The sequence below is a fragment of the Erpetoichthys calabaricus genome, chromosome 8, assembly GCF_900747795.2.
Source record: "Erpetoichthys calabaricus chromosome 8, fErpCal1.3, whole genome shotgun sequence".
Lineage (NCBI taxonomy): Eukaryota > Metazoa > Chordata > Cladistia > Polypteriformes > Polypteridae > Erpetoichthys > Erpetoichthys calabaricus.
Window position 1 is genome coordinate 165760168 of NC_041401.2, and position 21181 is coordinate 165781348.

The 21181-nt window shown below is 39.1% G+C and overlaps 1 protein-coding gene across 7 annotated transcripts in view; it reads left to right on the top strand.

Moving 5' to 3' along the window:
- hspg2 (heparan sulfate proteoglycan 2) overlaps positions 1 to 21181 on the top strand; it is a 517600-nt gene that overhangs the window by 315872 nt on the left and 180547 nt on the right. For 6 of the 7 annotated variants that reach the window (XM_051930340.1, XM_051930335.1, XM_051930339.1 and 3 more), the window contains 4 exons: positions 4407 to 4477; positions 5984 to 6124; positions 11974 to 12168; positions 13574 to 13612. In XM_051930340.1, coding sequence (XP_051786300.1) covers positions 4407 to 4477; positions 5984 to 6124; positions 11974 to 12168; positions 13574 to 13612 — 446 coding nt within the window. The remainder of the gene's footprint in view (positions 1 to 4406; positions 4478 to 5983; positions 6125 to 11973; positions 12169 to 13573; positions 13613 to 21181) is intronic. The other variant, XM_051930341.1, reaches the window with a different exon arrangement.

Sequence of the window (21181 nt, forward strand, 5' to 3'; positions counted from 1 at the left end):
TATATGCCGTCTAGCCTGTCAAATGGGACATCCTCAGGGAATTACTGTAGCTTTGGGGTATGCATGGCCACAAGGAGCATGTTGGGTTTAAAAATACTTCAGCAGCAGTCATATTGGAACAGAGAGAGCTGAGATGTGGCTACTGGATAGTAGGATCATGCATTGGAGTCTGACCACAGCAACCATGCTTTTCTCTAAAGTGAATTGCTAATTGTAAGACCATGTGTATAACTAAAAAACAACTGCAGACATGTTTTTCATTTTAGCCAAAGAGGAAAACAAGCAGCAAGGTTAAAAATGATCACATGGTGGAAATTATTGAAGGACATCTGACCTAAAGCCAAAAAAAGAGAGCCTGTTGAGAAATATTCCTGCATTTGTGGCTTAAGTATGAATAAAGGCCACTGATGCTTTGAAGCAGGTTTATATAAAGTAAATAAGGAGTTATGATAAAAAAGAAAGTCAAGTTTAGTTCCTGAAAATAAGATACAACATAAGAGAATATTTACCACCTAATATTTAGCGTAACTTTGAACATTTCAACTAACGGAGAAATGTGCAGTATAACACCACCCTCAAATTCCAGGACTGGGGCTCTAGGCCTGTTTTCCAGTGTCTCCAAAATTCTTCAGGTTCTGCAAAGGTTCTGGCAACAAGTATGATGTGTGAATAAAGATTCCACAGTCCAAGGGTCTTTGTTTTAAAAGTTTAAAAGCAAAACGGTTCACACACAAATGAAGAGAATTGTTGGTTATACACAGACAAAAACAGAATAATTTTTTGCTTGTGATCTTTCTGTGTAAGGCTCAGATCTTAGTTACATTTGTTCAAGTTTCTGTAGGTTCACGTTAACATTCACATCCAAGTTCACAGTTAGATAACTATATGCCTCACTACCTTTGCTTTTGCAAACCCATTCTGCCCTATCAGAAATACAACAGAATGTTAAGAGTGTTCCATTAACATGCTCGGGTATAGGGGATAAAACAGAATCTTCCATTATCTATGTAGCTAGGTACAATTTACATTCCATTTTGATTAAGCAAACGTCTATGTTAATTTAACATTAATATTAACTTACTAGGATTGACTCTTACAGTGGTATTGAATGTAAAAGTACATTAATATTCTCAAAAACATATAATTTACGATTGCTGAGACTTGAGCCTATCTTGGACAGCTGCTGGCAACCGATTGTAATGCAAGAACCGAAATGAAATGTGAGGGTGCCAAGCAGGCCACCCTATTTACTTGTGCAGGAGGAAAATGAAAATAACAGGCACATGATGGTGCTACTATCAACAAAAAGCATATTCACCTGTTGGCTAAAGTAATGGTTCAGTTGAATGCAGTCAGGATATAAGGGTTGGAGCTCCGGCTTGTGGGTTGCTCATCTTCTAGATGAGATGCCTCCTTCTGGGCATCCTCCTGCTTTTGTAGCCCATGGACGTGAAGAGACGTGGTCAGTTGATCTCATTGGGCATCTTCATAGAGTTGTGGGCAGAAAAGGAGACAGGACAGTTACCAATCGCATCCCCTGGTGTTCTGGGCATGCATGGCACTGTGTTCGGTATGCACCACCAGATGGAGCTCCAGCCCATTGGAGAGCCAAGTCACATACACATCCATACTCATTCAGGATCAGTTTAGAAGCAGCAGTTACCCAAACATGTTGGAGGAAAATTGGAATACCTGGAAACCCCATGAAGACACAGAAAGAATGTGCAAACTCCAGATAGACATTAATCTGGTGTGGAATTAACACCAGGGCACTGGATTCATGATGCTGCAGTGCTAGTCTAACTTTTTATGGTAACAAGTTAAGATGTTTTCACTTGGTACTACATATGTGACATATAATCATCACACAACTTTTTTATTTATTTTTTTGTTGTTATTAACAGCATTTTGATCAGAATAATTTTTATAGTAGTAATATACCACATCTGCACCTTGTCTGGACTCTACAACTCAAGTCAATAAAATGAAATGTTATGAAAGACATATATATATATATATATATATATATATATATATATATATATATATATTGTGGGAAACAGGCCGGACACATACAGGTAAACATCGTTGATTTCAACCCACACACATTTATTTACACGATAGTTACAAAAGTGAAACACACACAACCCACTTCACCCAAAAGTCCAGACCTTCTTCCTTAAATGCCTTTTCAGGTCCGCCTCCACTCCTCTCCTCCGAGCTCTGTCCTGCTACACTCCTGACTCCAGCCATCGAATGGAGGGAGGCGGCCCCTTTTATAATCACCCGGATGTGCTCCAGGTGCCTCCCGATAATCTTCCACCGGCACCCCCCAGTGTGGCGGAAGTACCGGCTGCACACCCGGAAGCACTCTGGGTGTCCCTGGTCATCTTCCCTCCAGCACTTCCGGGTGTGGCGGAAGTGCTGAGGACCAGGGCTCTCCAGGCATTGGGGTGCCCCCTGGCGGTGACCACGGGCCCCTATAGGGTTGAGCTTCCAAGCTCAGTTCCCGTGGTCCCCAAAGCAACCAGGGCAGTCGCCCCCTCATGGTCTGGAGGAGGCGCAAGCCCTCCTCTGGTCCTCCCAGGCATCTCGGCTGAGTACCACCCCCAGCCGCTTGCCACAATATATATAGCAGGTATATATATATATATAGCATACAGGACAAGAAAAAATACTGGTAAACAACAGTTTGGCTTACATAAAGATACACAGCACTTTGAATAGGAGACAGAAATATTTTGTAAAGATTAAATCACATTATTTACCTGTAAGCCTCTCATCGGTGGGCCTCAATTCATGATATGTAGTCAACATGGCCTTTTAATTTGCCATTTTTTATAAATGTCTGTGCAGAAACAAAGGCTGAGGTAATTCCCATTACACAGAGGCTGGTCCATTTTAAAAGGAGTCATTTTATGAGATTTGCGGGGGCTTTCAGTTTTCAAATGTCTTGTGGTTTCTCTGCAGTAAATAAATGAATCTGATTTAGTTGATTTGCTTTACAAGAACAGGGAGCTGAAGTTTATCCTTGCAGTGACAGACAATAGAATGGTAACAGCCCTGGACAGAAAGCTTTCCATTCTAGGGCACACCTGTTCACACCTGGACAATTTACAAGTTTCTGTCTTCAATGCATTTTTAGGATTTGATTGCTAAGATTTCTAAGATTACTTTGCAAAGTAAGTGTTCTTTTACCAGTGCAAACACAAAACATGCTTAATGGCTCAACAAAATGTCTACACATGGCAGGAAATGAGTCCAGTGATTTTAGACCCAACATAGTTTGCATCCTTCCCAACCATAATCTATCGTCTATGGGCGAGAAGCGAAAGGTTTAGATTTACCAAATATTTCAACCACTGGTTTTCGACAAGTCTTGATGTTTTAGGGTCCCTTGATACCGAAAGCATCGATATCTCAATGATGGGTGTGTGTCTGTCTGTCTGTGTGTGTGTCACATCTTCTTGAGGACGGTGTAGAGCTAACATGGCTGGATGGAAAAGTATCAAACTCGAAACTTAAGCATGTTATGAGATAACGATGTGCTGATTAGTTTTTGAGCCAAATCATGCAAGAGAAAAAATGCACTCTAGAGGAACCCTCAAATACTGTAATTCTGCAATTAATTATTAATTCTTCTCATCAGCTGCTATCGTAGTGACCTGTTCTACGATCAGAAAGATCAGCATCAGAGTGATAAATAATTACTTAAATGTTATAGAATAATTTGGATAACTTGGCTCCTAGGGCACAAAGCCTACTGACACTTACATCCAAATTTTTTAAAATATTAATGCATGAAAATGATTAATGCCTGAAAACACCTGTTTCTTCTTGTGTCACAAAGAAGTGAAAGTTAATTTAGTTTCACTAGTTTTTATGTGATGTAAAACTGAGTGCAGATTCGATTTCACATCAATCATTTTGCTTGATACTATCAAACAATGTTCATCTTTTCGCTGTAACAACGCAAGTGACTGTATGCCAAAATTTTGATTTTGATTGCAAAGGAAAGTGTGTGTCCCTCTATTTTGTATAAACACAAATACAAAGAATTTAACTGTTAAAATTTTGCACTCCTAAACTGAAATGAATTCCTGGTCAGCCTTTAGTGAAAGAATTTGATCATTAAATTTCAGAATTCTGCTGTAAAATCTAAAACAGAAAATAAATGAAATCATTGGAGTGGCAGCAAATTAAGAGCAAACAAATATATAGACTCAGCAGTCAGTATTGTATATATCTGTCAAGAACTTAAAGCCCAGAATCTGGAGGTGCGTTGTCAGTCCATGCCAATAAAGCCAATGGACAGTAGACACCTGAAAGGAGAAGTCAGTTAATAAAAGACTCAGAATACAGCACTGTCTATATTTAACATAGAGCTTGCTTCTTGCTTGTGTCAGGTGGTTGTGTCTGTGACCCCAAAGGAAGTCTAAGTGACCGATGTGATGTCAGTGGCCAATGTCTCTGCAAGGTGAGTAATAATCTTTAATGTAACTTTTGTGCATTTGCTCACTTTCTATTTCCTGCTGAAATTCTATTAAAGTTTGCTCCTGGAGAGAGAAAATGCTTGCAGTTTGGTTATTAGAGAGGAAGCATTTAGTATAGATAAAGGAAGAATTCTCAGTGTAACCAGTAGGAGGGCACCACTGAGCCCCAAACCCCAGACACAATTAGACCCAGCATAGTTCTGGCTTCAAATAAAGATTTTCTTTATTATTCACAGTACCTTAACCAAATAGCAAAGTCCAAATTGCACAACCTAGATCAAACATGTAACCTTTTCCATCTCCTTCCATTCCACCAGGTGTGCTTTGTCCACTGCTTCCAGAATCTGACTCCCCTAAGTGAGACGAGACAGCTCCTTTAATGCTGGACTCAGGTGTACTTCTGATGCTACAACATGGCGGAAGTACTTCTGGGTCAATAGGAAGTTACCTAGGAACCCTGACAGGGCTTCCCTTCCGAACTACAGGTCCCATGGAACCCTGCAGGATCACAGTAGCACTGCCACCTTTCATACTGGGGGATAAACTGTCCTCAGTAACTAGTCTCCCCCAGTCCACCCACTATATGGTCACCCCGACTGGGACAGAATCCTAAAGCCATCCTAGCCAAGTTGCACCTCCACTTGTGTAGTCCATCCATTACAGCCTCCCAGCAGGGTAAGGCATCAGTCTTCATCCCAGTCGGGACACCAGTCCAACCATTCAATTATTTACCTCAGCCTAGGGAGAAGTCCTCACTGGAGCTACTCAAGAATCTGTGTGAACACTGCTATTGTTTCTATTTTTATTAATAATACAATTTCAATCATAAAAACTTGGAACGTCAACAATCTATTAAAATGGGCAAAGACATGAAAAATAGAACATGGTGTTGATCAGCATTTCTCAACCTTTAAGTATTTGCGACCCAAGTTTTCATAACAGTTTTAATCGCGCCCCCCTAACGTTTTTTTGAAACCCTAAAAAATGTATTCCTATATTTTTTGCTGCCAATACACCGCTACAAGTTTAAAATTTTCCTACGAATAGCGAAATTACGCCACATATGGCAACATTTGCGCCCCCTTTTTTGTTACTTTGCACAGTTTGAGAACCACTGGTGTAGATGAATTCAAATGGCTACATGTGGTTAAAAGAACATGACCTTCAAGAGAAAGATGCAGGTGAGCTACAGGCTCACATTTGGTTTGGCCAGGTGTAGCAATGCACAGATTTATTACATGTTTTTTTAACTTTGGATTTTTCTTAGTTTTGACTCCTATTTTCTCTCTTTTAATGTCATATTGGCAAGTTTAGAATTCTGTTGGTATTTTAATTCTGAGTGACTGCTTAATATTTTTTTTTCCTGTGACTTATTTCAAAGCAAGCGACATTGCTACACTGCCATTTTGCCCTGCACCATAGCCACCACAAACTAACCTGGCTGTTCTTTCTTCTTTATTTTCTCCCTGTTTTCACATTTTACTTTGCAGATGCATGTCGAAGGACGCTCCTGCAGTAGCTGCAAAACTGGTTACTTCCACCTTAGTCCTGATCAGAGAGATGGTTGTCTTTCCTGTTTCTGTATGGGGGTCACACAACAGTGCACCAGCTCTTCTTACTACAGGGACCAGGTAAGTTCCTGAGCATGCCCATCATGAAATATCTTTTATATAATACCTTAAATGTGAAATATCTGTTTGTGATAAGTGGCTTTATAAAGGTTTTCATCTGTGGGCAAATATAACTATCCAGTGTACATTGTATCATGGAGTATGATGTGAATATCTCGGTTCTACCACTGTAATAGATTTACTGATTTACAGTGTTTGGTACTTATTAGAATGGTTTATATATGGATTGTTGGACTACCCTTAGATTTATTTAAAACACAATTGTTGTTTATTTAGCCCTAAGTGCACTGATTGTCATGACCATTGTACAGAATTAATTCTCCTGGGAATGAATAGCAGATGCTTTTTCTTATGATGAGCTCAATTCTCATCTCTTGAAGTGCTTTTTGTGTATCTAAAGAGAGTTCAGGGACGCACAGTCTAACTGGACACTGTTTAAGACCCCAGTACTGGTTTAAAATGGACTGTGGCAAGAATATTGTTGGTGACTGTCATAACAGCAACCCAGTGAACCACTGGTGGACACAAGCAGTAAGTGAAACTGTCATGTTGAAGATTGAGGCCTTTCATGCAGTGTCGGTAGAAGGGGCTTCAAGTCTGAGTGAAATATACTAATGGGGCAAACAGGAGCAATGGCTGAAAAGAGAATGCCTGTGTGCAGAGAGAGTCTGGTGGAGCCATTGAAAATGTCAATGTCAATTTATTTATATAGCACATTTAAGACAACATAGGAATGCTGTGGCCAAAGTGCTTTACAATAAAAGAAGAAAAAAACATACAATAAAAACATAAATTTAACAACATAAATAGAAATAAAATAAATGAACATAAATATCCATCCATTATCCAACCCGCTATATCCTAACTACAGGGTCACGGGGGTCTGCTGGAGCCAATCCCAGCCAACAATAGGCACAAGGCAGGGAACAAACCCCAGGCAGGGCGCCAGCTCACCACACATAAATTAAATAAATAATAAATAGAAGTAAGATTATAGAATCACAATGAGGAAACCATCAGTATTACTGAAGGTCACGGAAAGCAAGTGAATAGAAATGAGTCTTTAATCTTGTTTTGAACAGTTCAATTGTAGACGACTCCTTTATGTAATGAGGTAAAGAGTTCCACAGGCGAGGCGCAGCAGCTGCAAATGCCCTGTCCCCCTTAGTTTTACACTTGGTACAAGGGACAACCAGAGACAACTGACTAGAAGATCTAAGCACTCTAGATGGCTGGTGTAAAGCACACAATTCAGATAAATAGGCAGGAGCAAGCCCATGTAAAGATTTAAAAACTAGCAACAAGATTTTAAAATCAATTCGAAAACTGACAGGCAGCCAGTGTAAAGAAGCTAATATTGGAGAAACAGAACAGACTTTCCTCCCCTAACCAGAAAGCGAGTGGCAGCATTCTGGACCAACTGTAACCTGCGTATCAGGGATTTGCTAATCCCAGAATACAGCAAGCTGCAGTAATCAAGGCGAGAAAAGATAAAAGCATGAGTAGCTTTCTCAAGATCCCTAGAAGATAAAAAAGGCTTGATCTTACCTAAAAGACGAAGTTGGAAAAAGCAACTCTTAACTACAGAATTATTCTGTTTCTCAAAAGAGAGGTTACTGTCAAATATAACACCAAGATTGTGGACTTGAGGTTTGCAAAAGACAGAGAAAGAGCCGAGAAATCCAAAACCAATTTTGGCTTTAGCTGATCGACCCACTATAAGCAACTCCATTTTATTTTGATTTAGATCAAGAAAATTATTAGCCATCCAGGATCTTAGTTCAAAAAGACAGTTGTGCAGTTGATTCATTGCAGAGTTGCAGACGGGAATATAAACCTGTGTATCATCAGCAAAGCAGTGAAAAGAAATGTTAAATTTCCAAAAAATAGCTCCAATAGGGTGAAGGTATATACAGAATAAAATAGGACCCAAAATGGATCCCTGAGGAACACCACATTTAAGAGGAGCAGTAGATGAAAAATAGGAATTTAAAGTCACTGAAAAGTGTCTACCAATTAGATATGACCTGAACCAGTTAAGAGCAGCCCCTTTAAGCCCAACAAGATGTTCAAGCCGCAACAGCAATATCTCATGGTCAATAGTGTCAAAGGCAGCGGACAGATCAAGGAGGAGAAGGACTGCCGCACCACCTGAGTCAGTAATAATAGAGATATCATTGAATACTTTCAGGAGGGTCATCTCAACACCATGATAACGCCTAAAGCCAGATTGGTAGATCTCAAATAAATTATTGGAGTTAAGGTGATCAACCAATTGATTATAAATAATTATTTCTAATATTTTAGCCATAAATGGCAATTGGGAATCAGGCGAAAATTGGCTAAAACTCCAGGACCTAATTCTGTGTTTTTTAGTCAGGGACGCACCGCAGCATGTTTAAAAAATGAGGGCACAACCCTCTCACTAATAGAACCACTGATAATGGCTAGTAAAGATGGACCCAAAACATCAAAGGCTTCCACTAAGAGGCGTGATGGTACAATATCAAGAGGACTGAGAGTAGGTTTAAGGGTGTCAATAGTACTTAACTGTGAAAGTGAGACAAGATCAAAAGATTCCAAGACAATGCCATGATTAACAGTAGGAAGTTCATAGCCAGTTGGAACAATACCACAGTGGATTGTATCAATTTTACTGACAAAGAATGAAAGAAACTGTTCACATGAAAGAATAGTACTATTTAATCCAGTCACAGAATGAGGGTGAATGGCCACATTAATTGAATTAAATAAGACCCTAGGATTCTTAGAATGATGAGATACTAAATCAGCAAAGAAATCATGTTTAGCTTTCTTAACTTCAACCTGGAAGCTGAATAGAGAAGTCCTAAAAATCTGTTTAGAAACAATCAGTTCATCTTTTTCCAATGCTGTTCCGCAGTTTGACAGGCATGGCACAGCGATCACGTAGTTTCATTTAGCCAGGGAGCAGGTCTTCCCTTATTACAGCATATCTTGAGTGGAGGAATTGAGTCTAAAACCGTTTTACAAGAAGAATTAAATTCTAAGACAGAATCATCGATACCATAATATTGGACATGTATATCAAGACTAGAGAATATGGTTTTAAAATCGAATATAATAGAAGAATTTAAAAAGCGAGAACAGCGTGGAACATAACTAGTAGTAGGAGCATCAACAGTAATATTCAAATCCATCATTATAGAATAGTGATCCGTAAAAGAAACATTGCATAAATCAATATTATTAACTAAAATATCATATGTAAGAATGAGATCAAGGATGTGACAGAGAGAGTGAGTTGGCGTATTAATATGCTGTTATAAAATCAAATGAGTGCAATAGTGATAAAAAGTCATTAACCAAAGGTTTCGATTGACAACAAACGTGAATGTTGAAATCACCAACAATAAATACTTTGTCTTGGGAGAGAGAGATATCAGTAAGGATAGCAGAGAATTCAGAAATGAAGATATCATTAATTATAGGAGGTATATAAACCACAGCAAACAACAAAGAAGGGGAGCTGCACTCTTTAGTTCGAAGCTACTAAACGGACCCCTTGTCAGGCTCCGACGCAAGAACATACTTTTAAAAACAGTGGCAATGCCCCCACCATGACAAGTCAGTCGAGGAGAGTTTAAAAATGAATAACCTGATGGTACCAACTCAGTAAAACATGAAGAGTCACCATTTACAATCCAGGTCTCAGTGATGAAAAAGAAATCCAGTTTATTTGAGATAATAATGTCTTGCACAATAAAAGTTTTATTAGACACTGATCTCACGTTCAAGAGAGCAGCCTTGATAGAAGTAGAAGAGCTTGCTGCGGGATGAGCATGGGTGAGCACGCGAAGATTAGCAGCATTTACTCCCCGAGAGCACACTGAGGAAGAGTGATGCTGCCTTGAGATGTAGAAATTAAATCCGGTATCCAGCGCCCATGGACCAGGGATGGAGTCCTGTGCAGGAGAAGATGGGTCATAGATGACTCGCAGGCATCGGAAATCCAAGCTCTGGGACTTGACTCAGCGTTGTATAACAGCAATACCAGCTCTTCTTCCACAGCGGCGGCGGTGGGTGCATTTGCATCTCCGATAAGCATTCAACTCACTGATACAGGTGAACACTGGTGTCCAGGTGAAGAAGTCAAGAGATGAATAAAACAAAGGTGGAGGTTCATGTAATATCCCATCAGGAGATAAAAATTGAGAGGAAAGTAAGCAAGAAAATATGTTAAGTAAATGACGTTTGGATGACTTCACAGAGTTCTAGCCCACCACTTGATTACTCATAATGGGTTGGTGGGGTGTCACTTTGTCTGTTCTCATCAACTACGAATATTATGGGCAACACTTGGAGGAACTCCTAAACTCTGTGGGTATGGCATCAGTGAGGAAGATACTCCAAGGGGCATTGGTCCATATTTGTGGCTGAATTTACTGCAATTTTTAATAAAGTTTTTAGTGGCAAAGCTGCAGTAGTGGACAGGAAATGCTAAAAGCACATGATATTCTGGGGGAGATTTAGCTAAAACTCCTTTCCAATATTATTTGTAATAGGTACCTCAGGACTCCGGTCAAGATCAAACACTTACGCAAACATCACATTTCCCTTTTTTTACTTGAGTTTTTTTCAAAACAGAGATATATTAGTAAAACTTGATTTGGGCATTCCAAAATATCACATAGACCAACATTTCAATGTAGGATTAATTACACAGTAAAATTATATAATTGGTCAAGAGACTGAGTACTGCAAGGCACTGTATTTAGTTTATGGAATCTGCCTTGCTCCACCTGTCTTGTTTTCAGTTTTCACCAAAAGAATGTCAGAATACAGCCAAGGACTGGAGAGCATGCAGTTTAGGAACATAAAGGTTGTATGTCTTCTGTATGCAGATGCTGATGTACTCTTGGACTAATAAAACCACTAGAATGGTTCAGAAGTGAGTGTGGTGTGGTTTGGGTAATAGAGATTGTGAAGGAGGTTTTGGCTTAGAATTGCTTGGCTCAGCATTACAAAAAGATCTTTGACTAGAACCTCTGCTTCTCTGGATCGAAAGGAGCAACACTGAGGTGGTTTGGACATGGTGTCAGGACGCCTCTTGATTACTTCCAAAATAGACAGACCCAGGACATGTTGGAGTGTTTATATCTCTTGATTCTCCTGGAAGCATCGGGGAATTCTGCAGAAAAAATGACATAAACTGTCCAAATCCAGATGTGCACAGCTTCTAGAGCCTTACCGAAGAAGACTTACAACTGTAATTGCTTCTAAACAGGCTTCTACAAAGCACAGAATTAAGAGACTGAATACTTCTATGAATGAGAGATCTTTAATAAATTTGCAACTATTTCTGAAAACATGTTTTCACTTTGTTGGTTATTGAGTGTAGATTGGTGGTCAAAAAAAATGTATCCATTTAAAATTAAATCTACAACCCAATATAGTGGGCAGAAAGTGAAGGGGGTCTGAATACCTTCTGAATCCACGGTGTATATATCCTAATAAATATCACAGTATAATTCATCTTTTCTCATATTTGAGAAAGGCTCTGGATGCACACGCCCTTCTTTGGATTTCAAATTGATTATCATTGAGATTTAATAATCCATGTCTATGTGACCTTGTAGTGCAAAAAGCAGGCTCAGAATGGTTAGTTTTTATACCATTAATAGAGGATAAACATATTTTATGAAAAACTTCATCTAACTCATGTTCTACCAAAAATTACTATTTTGTGTGTTTAAAGTGAAAAACTAAAAAAATAAATAAATAAATAACTCCAGCAATAAAGGAATGATTAAATAACATGTTGATACATGGTTGTGTCATTCATTCTCGTTTTGGTTTACTCCTTTTAGATTGCTACTTCATTTGCTCCTGGAAACTTTCAGAACTTTGCCCTTCTGAACAGGCAGCGCAGCAATCGTATCAGCACTGGCTTCACCGTGGAAGTGGGGGCCTCTGGTGACACCCAACTCTCTTACAGCCAGTTTAACCAGCTAGGCCAGGAACTCCACTACTGGCAACTCCCAGAGGACTACCAAGGGGACAAGGTAAAGCTGCAGGCTGAGCCACACATACAATTTACAGTTTTTTTTTTTTTTGTACAGTATATAAGAAGCTTTGTTTGAGGAAGTAGTGATTACGTTCTTACAAAATAAACAGTCTTTATTTTATATAGTGCCTTTTTTGGTGCCCCTCATACTGCACTATGCATCTGTCTGTTCTTGACATCATCTTGCATGCTGTGAATCAGTTCCTTCCCCCTCATTATATTTCAGTGTTGCTTCTTAGTTAAAATCTAGATATTTTTAAATCTGGGTATTTCTTCTTACTATGTGGTGAAAGGAAGCAAATCTTTGAAAATATTTGAATATGAAGTAGCTAGAAGTCTTTAACATCCATGTCATTTCTACTGTACTGAGTTGCAGAAAAGTGTGGAAATAGAGCACACCATTGGATAGCAAGGGGAGGCTGTGAAGTACATTGTTGTGTTTTGAATGCTTGAGTACTTAAGGTGTTTTTTATTTTTTATATTATGTTACATAATGGTGACAGTAATTTGTTGTCATTATTACAGTGGCACAACTCCAAAGTCCAGGATTCATATCCCAGCCCAGTAACTGTAAATGCAGATTTTGAATGCTCTCCCCATTTAGTTTCTCCAAGTACTTCAGATTGTTTCTCTCCACATTGGAGAGGTGTAGATGTGTGCCATGTGCCATGTGCCGGACAGATGCTTCATCTGCCATTGGATCCTTTCTTGTACAGGATGAGTTCAGGCCTGTCTAAAGACTAAGATTAATTAATGAACTACCACAACCAGGTTTAGATTTTGGCATTTGTGTTTTTGGAACAGTGGCTTAAAATGTTAAGCAGGTACGGTCCATTTCTTTTCCATAGGGCTGCTTTCTCACATTTTGTTTGATCAGCCGTTAAATAGGGGCTACAGTGTTTAATATAAGCTGTCGGTGAGGATGAAAGGGGAATTTATTGGAGGTTCTGACCAACTTTTAGTGTTTTGTGACCATTGGTATGTCATCCACAGGGCCATCTTAATGCATAGGTACGCTGGGCAGTTGCCTGGGGGCCCCACGAGCATAGACGCCTCGTGCTAATCTATGTATGTTCTGACTTGCTGAGTGGTTGGTAGGTAGGGGCCCCAGTGCACTGCTTTGCCCGGGAGCCTATAATGCTGTTAAGACGGCTCTGGTCATCCATACCAAATATTCCAAAAATGTGATTCATAAGTTGGGATCTGAGGGCTACTCTTCAGCATTTGTGTGTAGGCGAGTGCCCCTGCTTTTCAATACAAATGGAGGAGACCTTAGGGTGTATTTGATTGTCGTTCAGTACTCCAGTAACCCTTCTCTGACTTCTCTTTCTGTTTTCATCTTTGTCATTTGCTTGTCTCTGCTCCTATTGACTATCTGACTGACATGTATCTGCTTTTCCCAGAGGGAGGCTTTCTTTGCCCGCATGAGGCGAGCACACAAGGTAAAAGCATATGAATAATGTGTGTGTGTGACGAATTAGGAAAGAGTGCTACTTCTCAGTTTCCTTGGAGCAGCACTCCTAACATGGGCTGCTCACTCTTTGTCAGAGCCTAACAACGCATGACTGTTAGCTCTTGTTGTTTCTTGTGACCAACTTATTCATTATTTAGAAAAACTTCAGCAAAATGAAGTCTGTCTGTACAGCATTAGGGTACTCCTGAAATATAATTTTATTATCGTCTTTGATGACTTATGTAGAGCAAAAGATTTCTATAGCTTAGCAGAAATATTTTAACAAAGACTTCTCTGGTTCTTCATAACACTTCTAAAATATCCGTAGATCGGTTATTCATCTCTGCAATGTGACCTACTAACAAAAGCTCACTTTGTAGTGGCCTGAGGTGGCTTCATTGAGACACATTTCTATTGATGCTGCTTATTTAGTATAAGACCTGTGAATCCTCCATATTAACAAGTAATTTTACCATCATGTCAATACTCCACACTGCACAGGCATGAATAACCAATCTACTGATGCTTTATAAGTGTTATGCAGACCAATAGAAGCTTTTGTTAAGGTCTTGTTACATAAGAGTAAATGAGCAATAGGAGCAGTACCTAAACTAAAGCGTTACCAAATATATTTTTTTTAATCTTTCAAATATATGGATGTCAGGGAAATTAGTATTTTCAATAAGGAAAAGTCAAGATCATCATTTTAGATAGCACCATCTGCCTGAAGTCCTTGAGGAAGCCTCATCATATGACATGAGCAGCAGAGATTTGTGCGACAAGACTGAGAAATATGAGATTAGATAAACGTTTTTAATCCCATGTGAAAATTTAGAAATATAACACATACAGTATTATATAACACTATAATACATTGACAGTATACTAGATTATTTTGTATTGCACATTCAAGAGACATTTAGTCTGCACCAAATAAATGGTATTTTTTTTTTTTATTTTATTGATTCATTTTATTGTAATCATTCCATACAAATAGATCAATTTATAACAAAAAAACAAATATTAAAAAAATATTAAAGACAAATCAAACCCCACCCCTGAGAAGGAGAGCTTAGCCAAAGGAGAATTGCTTAGGGCTTTTTAATAAGACAACAATAAACAAAAGAAAGGAAGAAATATATATAGGTAAATAAAAAATGGAGAAGGGAATTAAATGTGGTAATAGTTATTTCTCTTATTCTAAAATAATATTGATTAGATCCTGCCAGGTTTTAAAAAAATCCTGTACAGATCCTCTAACTGAGAATTTGATTTTTTCCAATTTCAAATAATATAAAACATCGGTTTCCCACTGACTTATCAGAGGAGAGTTAGGATTCTTCCAATTTAACAGAATAAGTCTGCGTGCCAAAAGTGTTGTGAATGCAATCACCGTTTGCTTGTCCTTCTCCACTTCAAGTCCGTCTGGAAGAACACCGAACACAGCTGTTAATGGGTTAGGAGGGATTGTGACACCAAGGCTGTCTGAAAGGCACTTAAAAATTTTGGTCCAAAATGATGTTAGTTTGGTGCAGGCCCAGAACATGTGACCCAGTGAGGCAGGAGCTTGGTTGCAGTGTTCGCAGGTTGGATCTTGCCCTGGAAACATTTTGGACAGTTTTAAGCGAGACCAATGAGCTCGATATATAATTTTTAGTTGATAATAGTATAGTCTTTTTACACATCCATCTCTTAGTATTATCTCAGCGTCCCAAAATAGTTAAACAGATTAAAAGCCTTTGGCACACATTATATCTAAAGCAAAACCTCTTATTTTTAAATTCCTATACAGTACAGTATTTAATTATCTCGTTGTTCCCTTGGCAGCTCTGCTGGGAACAAATGTTTCAGAATGTCTTATTTAAATAGGTAGGCACAGGTTGAAGAACTTTACAAATTCATATGGAAAGTTTTACCCTAACAACAATGGCTATCATTTCAAGTCTGCTAAAATATGTCGCTAGATATGCTGATCTCCAGCTAAGTCATCAGTTTTTGATGTTTTTTATTCTGCTTAAAATGTGCTAATGATGCATCAAATTTGTTTCTTTTCTGAAAAAAATGAAAGGCATCCGTGCTATTGGATATTACGTTAATCAAAATTGGATGCTGTGTGATCAGCTCTTGTGCCTCTCCTGTTCTAATACATGAAAATGTCCAGAGTGGGATGTTGTTGACATATCCTATTGCTTTTAAATGGACACCGTATGTGGATGCAGTACATTTAGCTTCATTGTGTTCTGAAATGTTAATCAGAGCATCTGCATGTTTTTTTTTAATTTTATAATACCCCTTAAAAAGTGAATGTGATGCATCAAATTAGTTTTGCAAAAATATGAAGGAGATCCATGCTATTGTAAGTTTTATGAAATGGAATTTGCAAATATGCCATGCTTCATATACATCTCAGTAAGACTCTGCATTACTTTTGTTTTGTTCTTAAAACTGAAGCAGATGATTTTGATGTGTTTTTGTTTTTTTTGCAGCCACATTGTACGGTCACATGCATGTCAGCTGCTCCATGTACTCTCATTTAGGCCCATTCTTAGACTCTCTGATGAAGTTTTAGTGAAGTCTAACCAATGCTAACCAGTGACTAATTGTCTGTACATTGAGTGAAGACCAAACCCGCTGAATTTGCTTCTCTTCAAGTTTGGTAAAATCGTGGGAATGTTCAGGAGCTTTGCCATGCAGTGAAGTCTGCGGGGAAAGATAAACTGACCTAGTTTTATCCATCCATCTATCCATTTTCTAACCTGCTGAATCCGAACACAGGGTCACGGGGTCTGCTGGAGCCAATCCCAGCCAACACAGGGCACAAGGTAGGAAACAAACCCCGGGCAGGGTGCCAGCTCACCGCAGGGCGTGCACACACACCCACACACCAAGCACACACCAGGGCCAATTTAGAATCGCCAATGCACCTAACCTGCATGTCTTTGGACAGTGGGAGAAAATCCACGCAGACACGGGGAGAACATGCAAACTCCATGCAGGGAAGACTCGGGAAGCAAACCCAGGTCTCCTTACTGCAAGGCAGCAGTGCTACCACTGCGCCACCATGCCACCCTGACCTAGTTTTAAGTGGATTAAAATGGTGCAATGGTCTTTTAAGTGTCCCTAAGGGGAAGCATTTACCAACTATGCTGGACCAATTATTGTGGCCAAAAATGTGACCCGAGGAGTGCTAATCACTGTGCCTCTCACATCAAAAATCCACTCAACTCTCAAACAACAAAAGACACAGACAGAACAGTAGCTACAAACAAAATACAACAAATGGTACAGACTAGAAAAAGGAAAAAAAAAATAAAATAAACATATATATCAGACAGCAGCTCCGAATAACTTTGAAAAACAAAACCACATTAGCATAGCACAATACTCCGAGTCCTCTGCATCTCCTGAGCTACTATAACTTTGACTAACACCTACAGAGCGATGCAAGTGATCAGCATTATGTTTTAGGGAGTACCATATATACTCGAATATAAGCCGAGTTTTTCAGCACCCAAAATGTGCTGAAAAACGTCACCCTCGGCTTATATTCGAGTCAGGTCCTGCTGCCCCCCCCGGTATACGAACAAGCCAGTTTCCCTTTCGATTTGTGCATGCCGATGATTTCCGCACGTGTTCAGTCTCTCCCTGTGCAGTGAGCAAGAGAGAGACACACACACATGCGTGAGAGAGAGACGCGCGCACAAAAGAGACACGCGCGCGAGAGAGAGAGACACGTGCGTTACAGACACTCACACACACACACACATGCGAACGAGAGAGATACCATATTGTTTTTGTTGACCCTCTTCTCCACTTACAGAGCTAGTTTACTGATAATAAATACTCAAAAACATTTAACCTACTAATGCCTCAATTAATGTATGGTAATTTTATTGGTATTTATTTTGATTATTGAAACTTACCAGTAGCTGCTGCATTTCTCACCCTAGGCTTATACTCGAGTCAGTAAGTGTTTCCAGTTTTTGTAGGTAAAATTAGGTACCTTGGCTTATATTCGGGTCGGCTTATACTCGAGTATATTCGGTAGTTTGTGATTTGCATCCTGTTTGAGCTTCAGAGAACCGGCAGTTAATGTATGAGTACTGGCCCACTCACAGAGCCTTGCAAGGGATCATTTTGTATATTCAGTGGCAGTGCTTGATTTGCACTGTTATTGCATGCATACCAGTGCAAATTGCCAAAGCGCCAACAAACCTCCGAATGAAGGAAACCCACCCCCTCCAAAAACATTTTGTGAAGAAAATGTATGTATTGTATTTAGCACATCATGAGATAGAAGACGAACACAACAGGGAGTAGTGGCAGTTATTTTGTTCAACTTCAAGCACTGCTTGGGAATACTGGCCAATGCAACATGAGCTGGTACAGCCCTGTGATGTCACAAAGGCCTTGCAAAGCATTATGGGGCACTGGGAAAAAAAGCACCGCAATTTGCGGGAAAAATTTAGAGGGCAAGGTCACTGGTGAATCCAGCAAATTTGCTGCAAAAAACGCTTTGTCAAATTTTGATAATCAACGTTATTTAAAAACCTTCAGTTAGCTTAACTAATTGTGAATTGTCATCTTTTACAATATTCTTCCTTAAAGCTGTTGTTATAAAATTTATTCATATTAATCTAACTAAGAAAGAGCCCTCCGAATCAATAGTCTAGAAGAGAGAATTCAGATATAACTGCGATAGGCCTGTGAGCCATTAAAACTTTCAGATGCTGGCATAGAGCAAAAGAAGGGACCACCCAGGTCCATGCACTCAACTAAAATAATAACAAATGAATCAAAAAGCAGTAAGCAGAACTAAGTTCTCCTTGCAAAAAATATTACTTCTTTTCATACTAATTACTCATTATATCAATAACTTAGATAACTAAAGTCTGACATTCAATGGAAGAAGTGTGTAAAGCTGGACATTTTCATTTGAAAGCAGTATGCTTAATTGCTTTGATTTACTGGACATTTTTCACTAAGACGCATTCATTGTGACAAACTAAGTGGTTTGCTCAGAATCAGTAACCTTGTGAGACAAAAATTTTGTTATTAACCAATAGGCTTCTCAGAACAGTATACTATTTCAATTTACTAACAAAATTTGTGACTTTCTTTCAAATTTCTAACCTCAACTTGCATGTTTAATGTGCTGCTGTCAGAACGTAATGAATGACCTACTTTGTAACTTATCTCTCTATTATAAAAGAAAATCTTGAGATGAGATGAGGCAAGCCTATTTCCAAGAGATTTTTTAAAGTCCCGCGAGACAAGACTATTGCCTAGAAGTCCCACCCTCCTCACAACCATTTTCAAACATGCTCACGGGCCTCACACCTCTCGTTCATGTGAATGCTTTTGTCAGACACAGTTCCTGTCCCCTCAGCTCTTATGAATTTTTACATTTTCCTCACTTTAAGTTCCCAATAAAAAAAGACTTATTATTACCAAATCTTATTGAAGAATTTCATCCAGAAGGGTTATCGACAGAAGAAATGAGTACACTGGCAATCCTAGCACAAAGAAATGATGAAGTCAAATAAATTAATGCAAAAATTGTCGATCAATAACATAGCAAATTGGTTAAATGTATATCAATAGACTCTGTTGCAGCAGTTGGTGGTGACGGCTCGCAAACTAAAAACATCAACTTACAAAATCCCAAAGAATATCTACAAGCGTTAACACTGGCTGAATTACTGTTGAAAGAAGGATGTATCGTATATGACAATGAACAAATCACAGAGACAAGCATTCGAAAAAGTCAGCTTATTTATTAGAGAGAAAGAAACGATATGCACTCATGAGCAGTTATACGTTGCGTTGTCACGATGTAAGTTCAAACACGGAATCAAAATTCAATGTGATATTGACAAAATGTTAATTAAAAAAATTGTTTTTACTGAAGTTTTACAGTAAAAGTGTAATTTTAAAAAGTATGTGTATGTTAATTTCAAAGCCAAACAGAACAAAAACGTATAACGCAACGAATACCTCAAACGCAACATGAAACATAATTTTCTTTCAATTTATTATGTTTTACTATCTTTTACTATGGTTAATTAATCGCTGGGATTGGCTCCAGCAGACACCCATGACCCCGTGTTAGAATATAGCAGGTTGTACAATGACTGACTGACTAATTACTTGCTGTAATGTTAAACGTATTATGCATATGTAACAATTCCCATGAAAATAACAATCTGTTTAAATTGGACATCTGCTTCACCATATGCAAGTGGAAGATCTGTGAAGTGGCTAGCGTGTAGCGCCCACCCGGAGGTTGACGAGCAGGGGGCAGAGCCCCCTAGTTAATAAGAATTAAATTCTTTTTCAGACTTTTATCTAGTATTAAAAAGATTTTTTTTTGTGGAAAATTTCAATAACAATTAAAAGTTGGCACAATTTCTTTTAAACTGCCACACAATCCAGGAACCTGGGTTCATGCCAGTTTGAAGTTTGCCTAGTCTCTCCATGTCCATAAGGATCTTCTCTGTGGGCTTTGGGTCACATTTCAAAGACATGCACATTAGTTGGATTCATATCTCTACCCGTTTTATGGTTGTGGACGCTAGGGGGCACTGTTGCCCCGTTGAACCCACCAGACAGACGTCCCAGACACACGTGTAAAACACCAAGAAGATTTTAATAATAATTTCTTCAATAAAGTGCTCAAAGCACTGCACTCTCCACAATTCTTAATAATAATAATAGTACAAATCAATAATAATCAATAACACAAATACAATCCTCCAACTCCCAGCAGCTACGTCACACTCCCACCCAACTCTGGCTCGATTTGCTGGGGTTTCCCAGAGTCCTTTTAAAGTCTCTGACCTGGAAGTATTTCTTCTCTGGGTCACCAACACATCTTCTTTTATCAAGCGTCCCGAAAGTACTGCAGGCTTCTGTCCTCGTGACCCCGAAGCACTTCCGGGTTGACTTCCTCGTAATATCCCCCTGGTGAGCTCCCGCTGGCGGCACCCACAACATCCAACAGGGCTGAGGATACAGACTCCATGTCCCATGCTGCCCTGTGGGAATCCGAGGAGCCATTTCTATCCAGGGGAGCTGCCATCTAGCGTTCTGGGGAATGTAGTGTCCTGAAAAGTCTGTTTTCTTCCATGGAGGGACGTCCCGACTGGACTGAACTGCCGGCCATTCACCACATGGTCTAGTACTGTATTGCATCCAGGATTGGTTTCCATTTTACACCTCATGCTGCAAAGACATTCTTTGACACCCCACAAATCTGTATTAGATAAAGTATTTTAGAAAATGAATAAATGAATGAGCACCATATAACATGGACACACACATGCACAACTCAACGCTTTCCCTGATCAGTGACTTTAAAGAAGCAGAATGTTCTTATGCATGCTCTTTGTCTTTATTTTCTTTAGTTTGAAGGCAACTGGGGAATCTTTGGTTACTTAAAGTGCTTCATGTGACTTTTAAAGAGGAGCACAATAGGTACTTAGTATGTAATCCAATACTAAAATAAGACTGAGAAAACGTACATTGAAAGCCTTGCGCTTGTCACCTGTATTGGTCA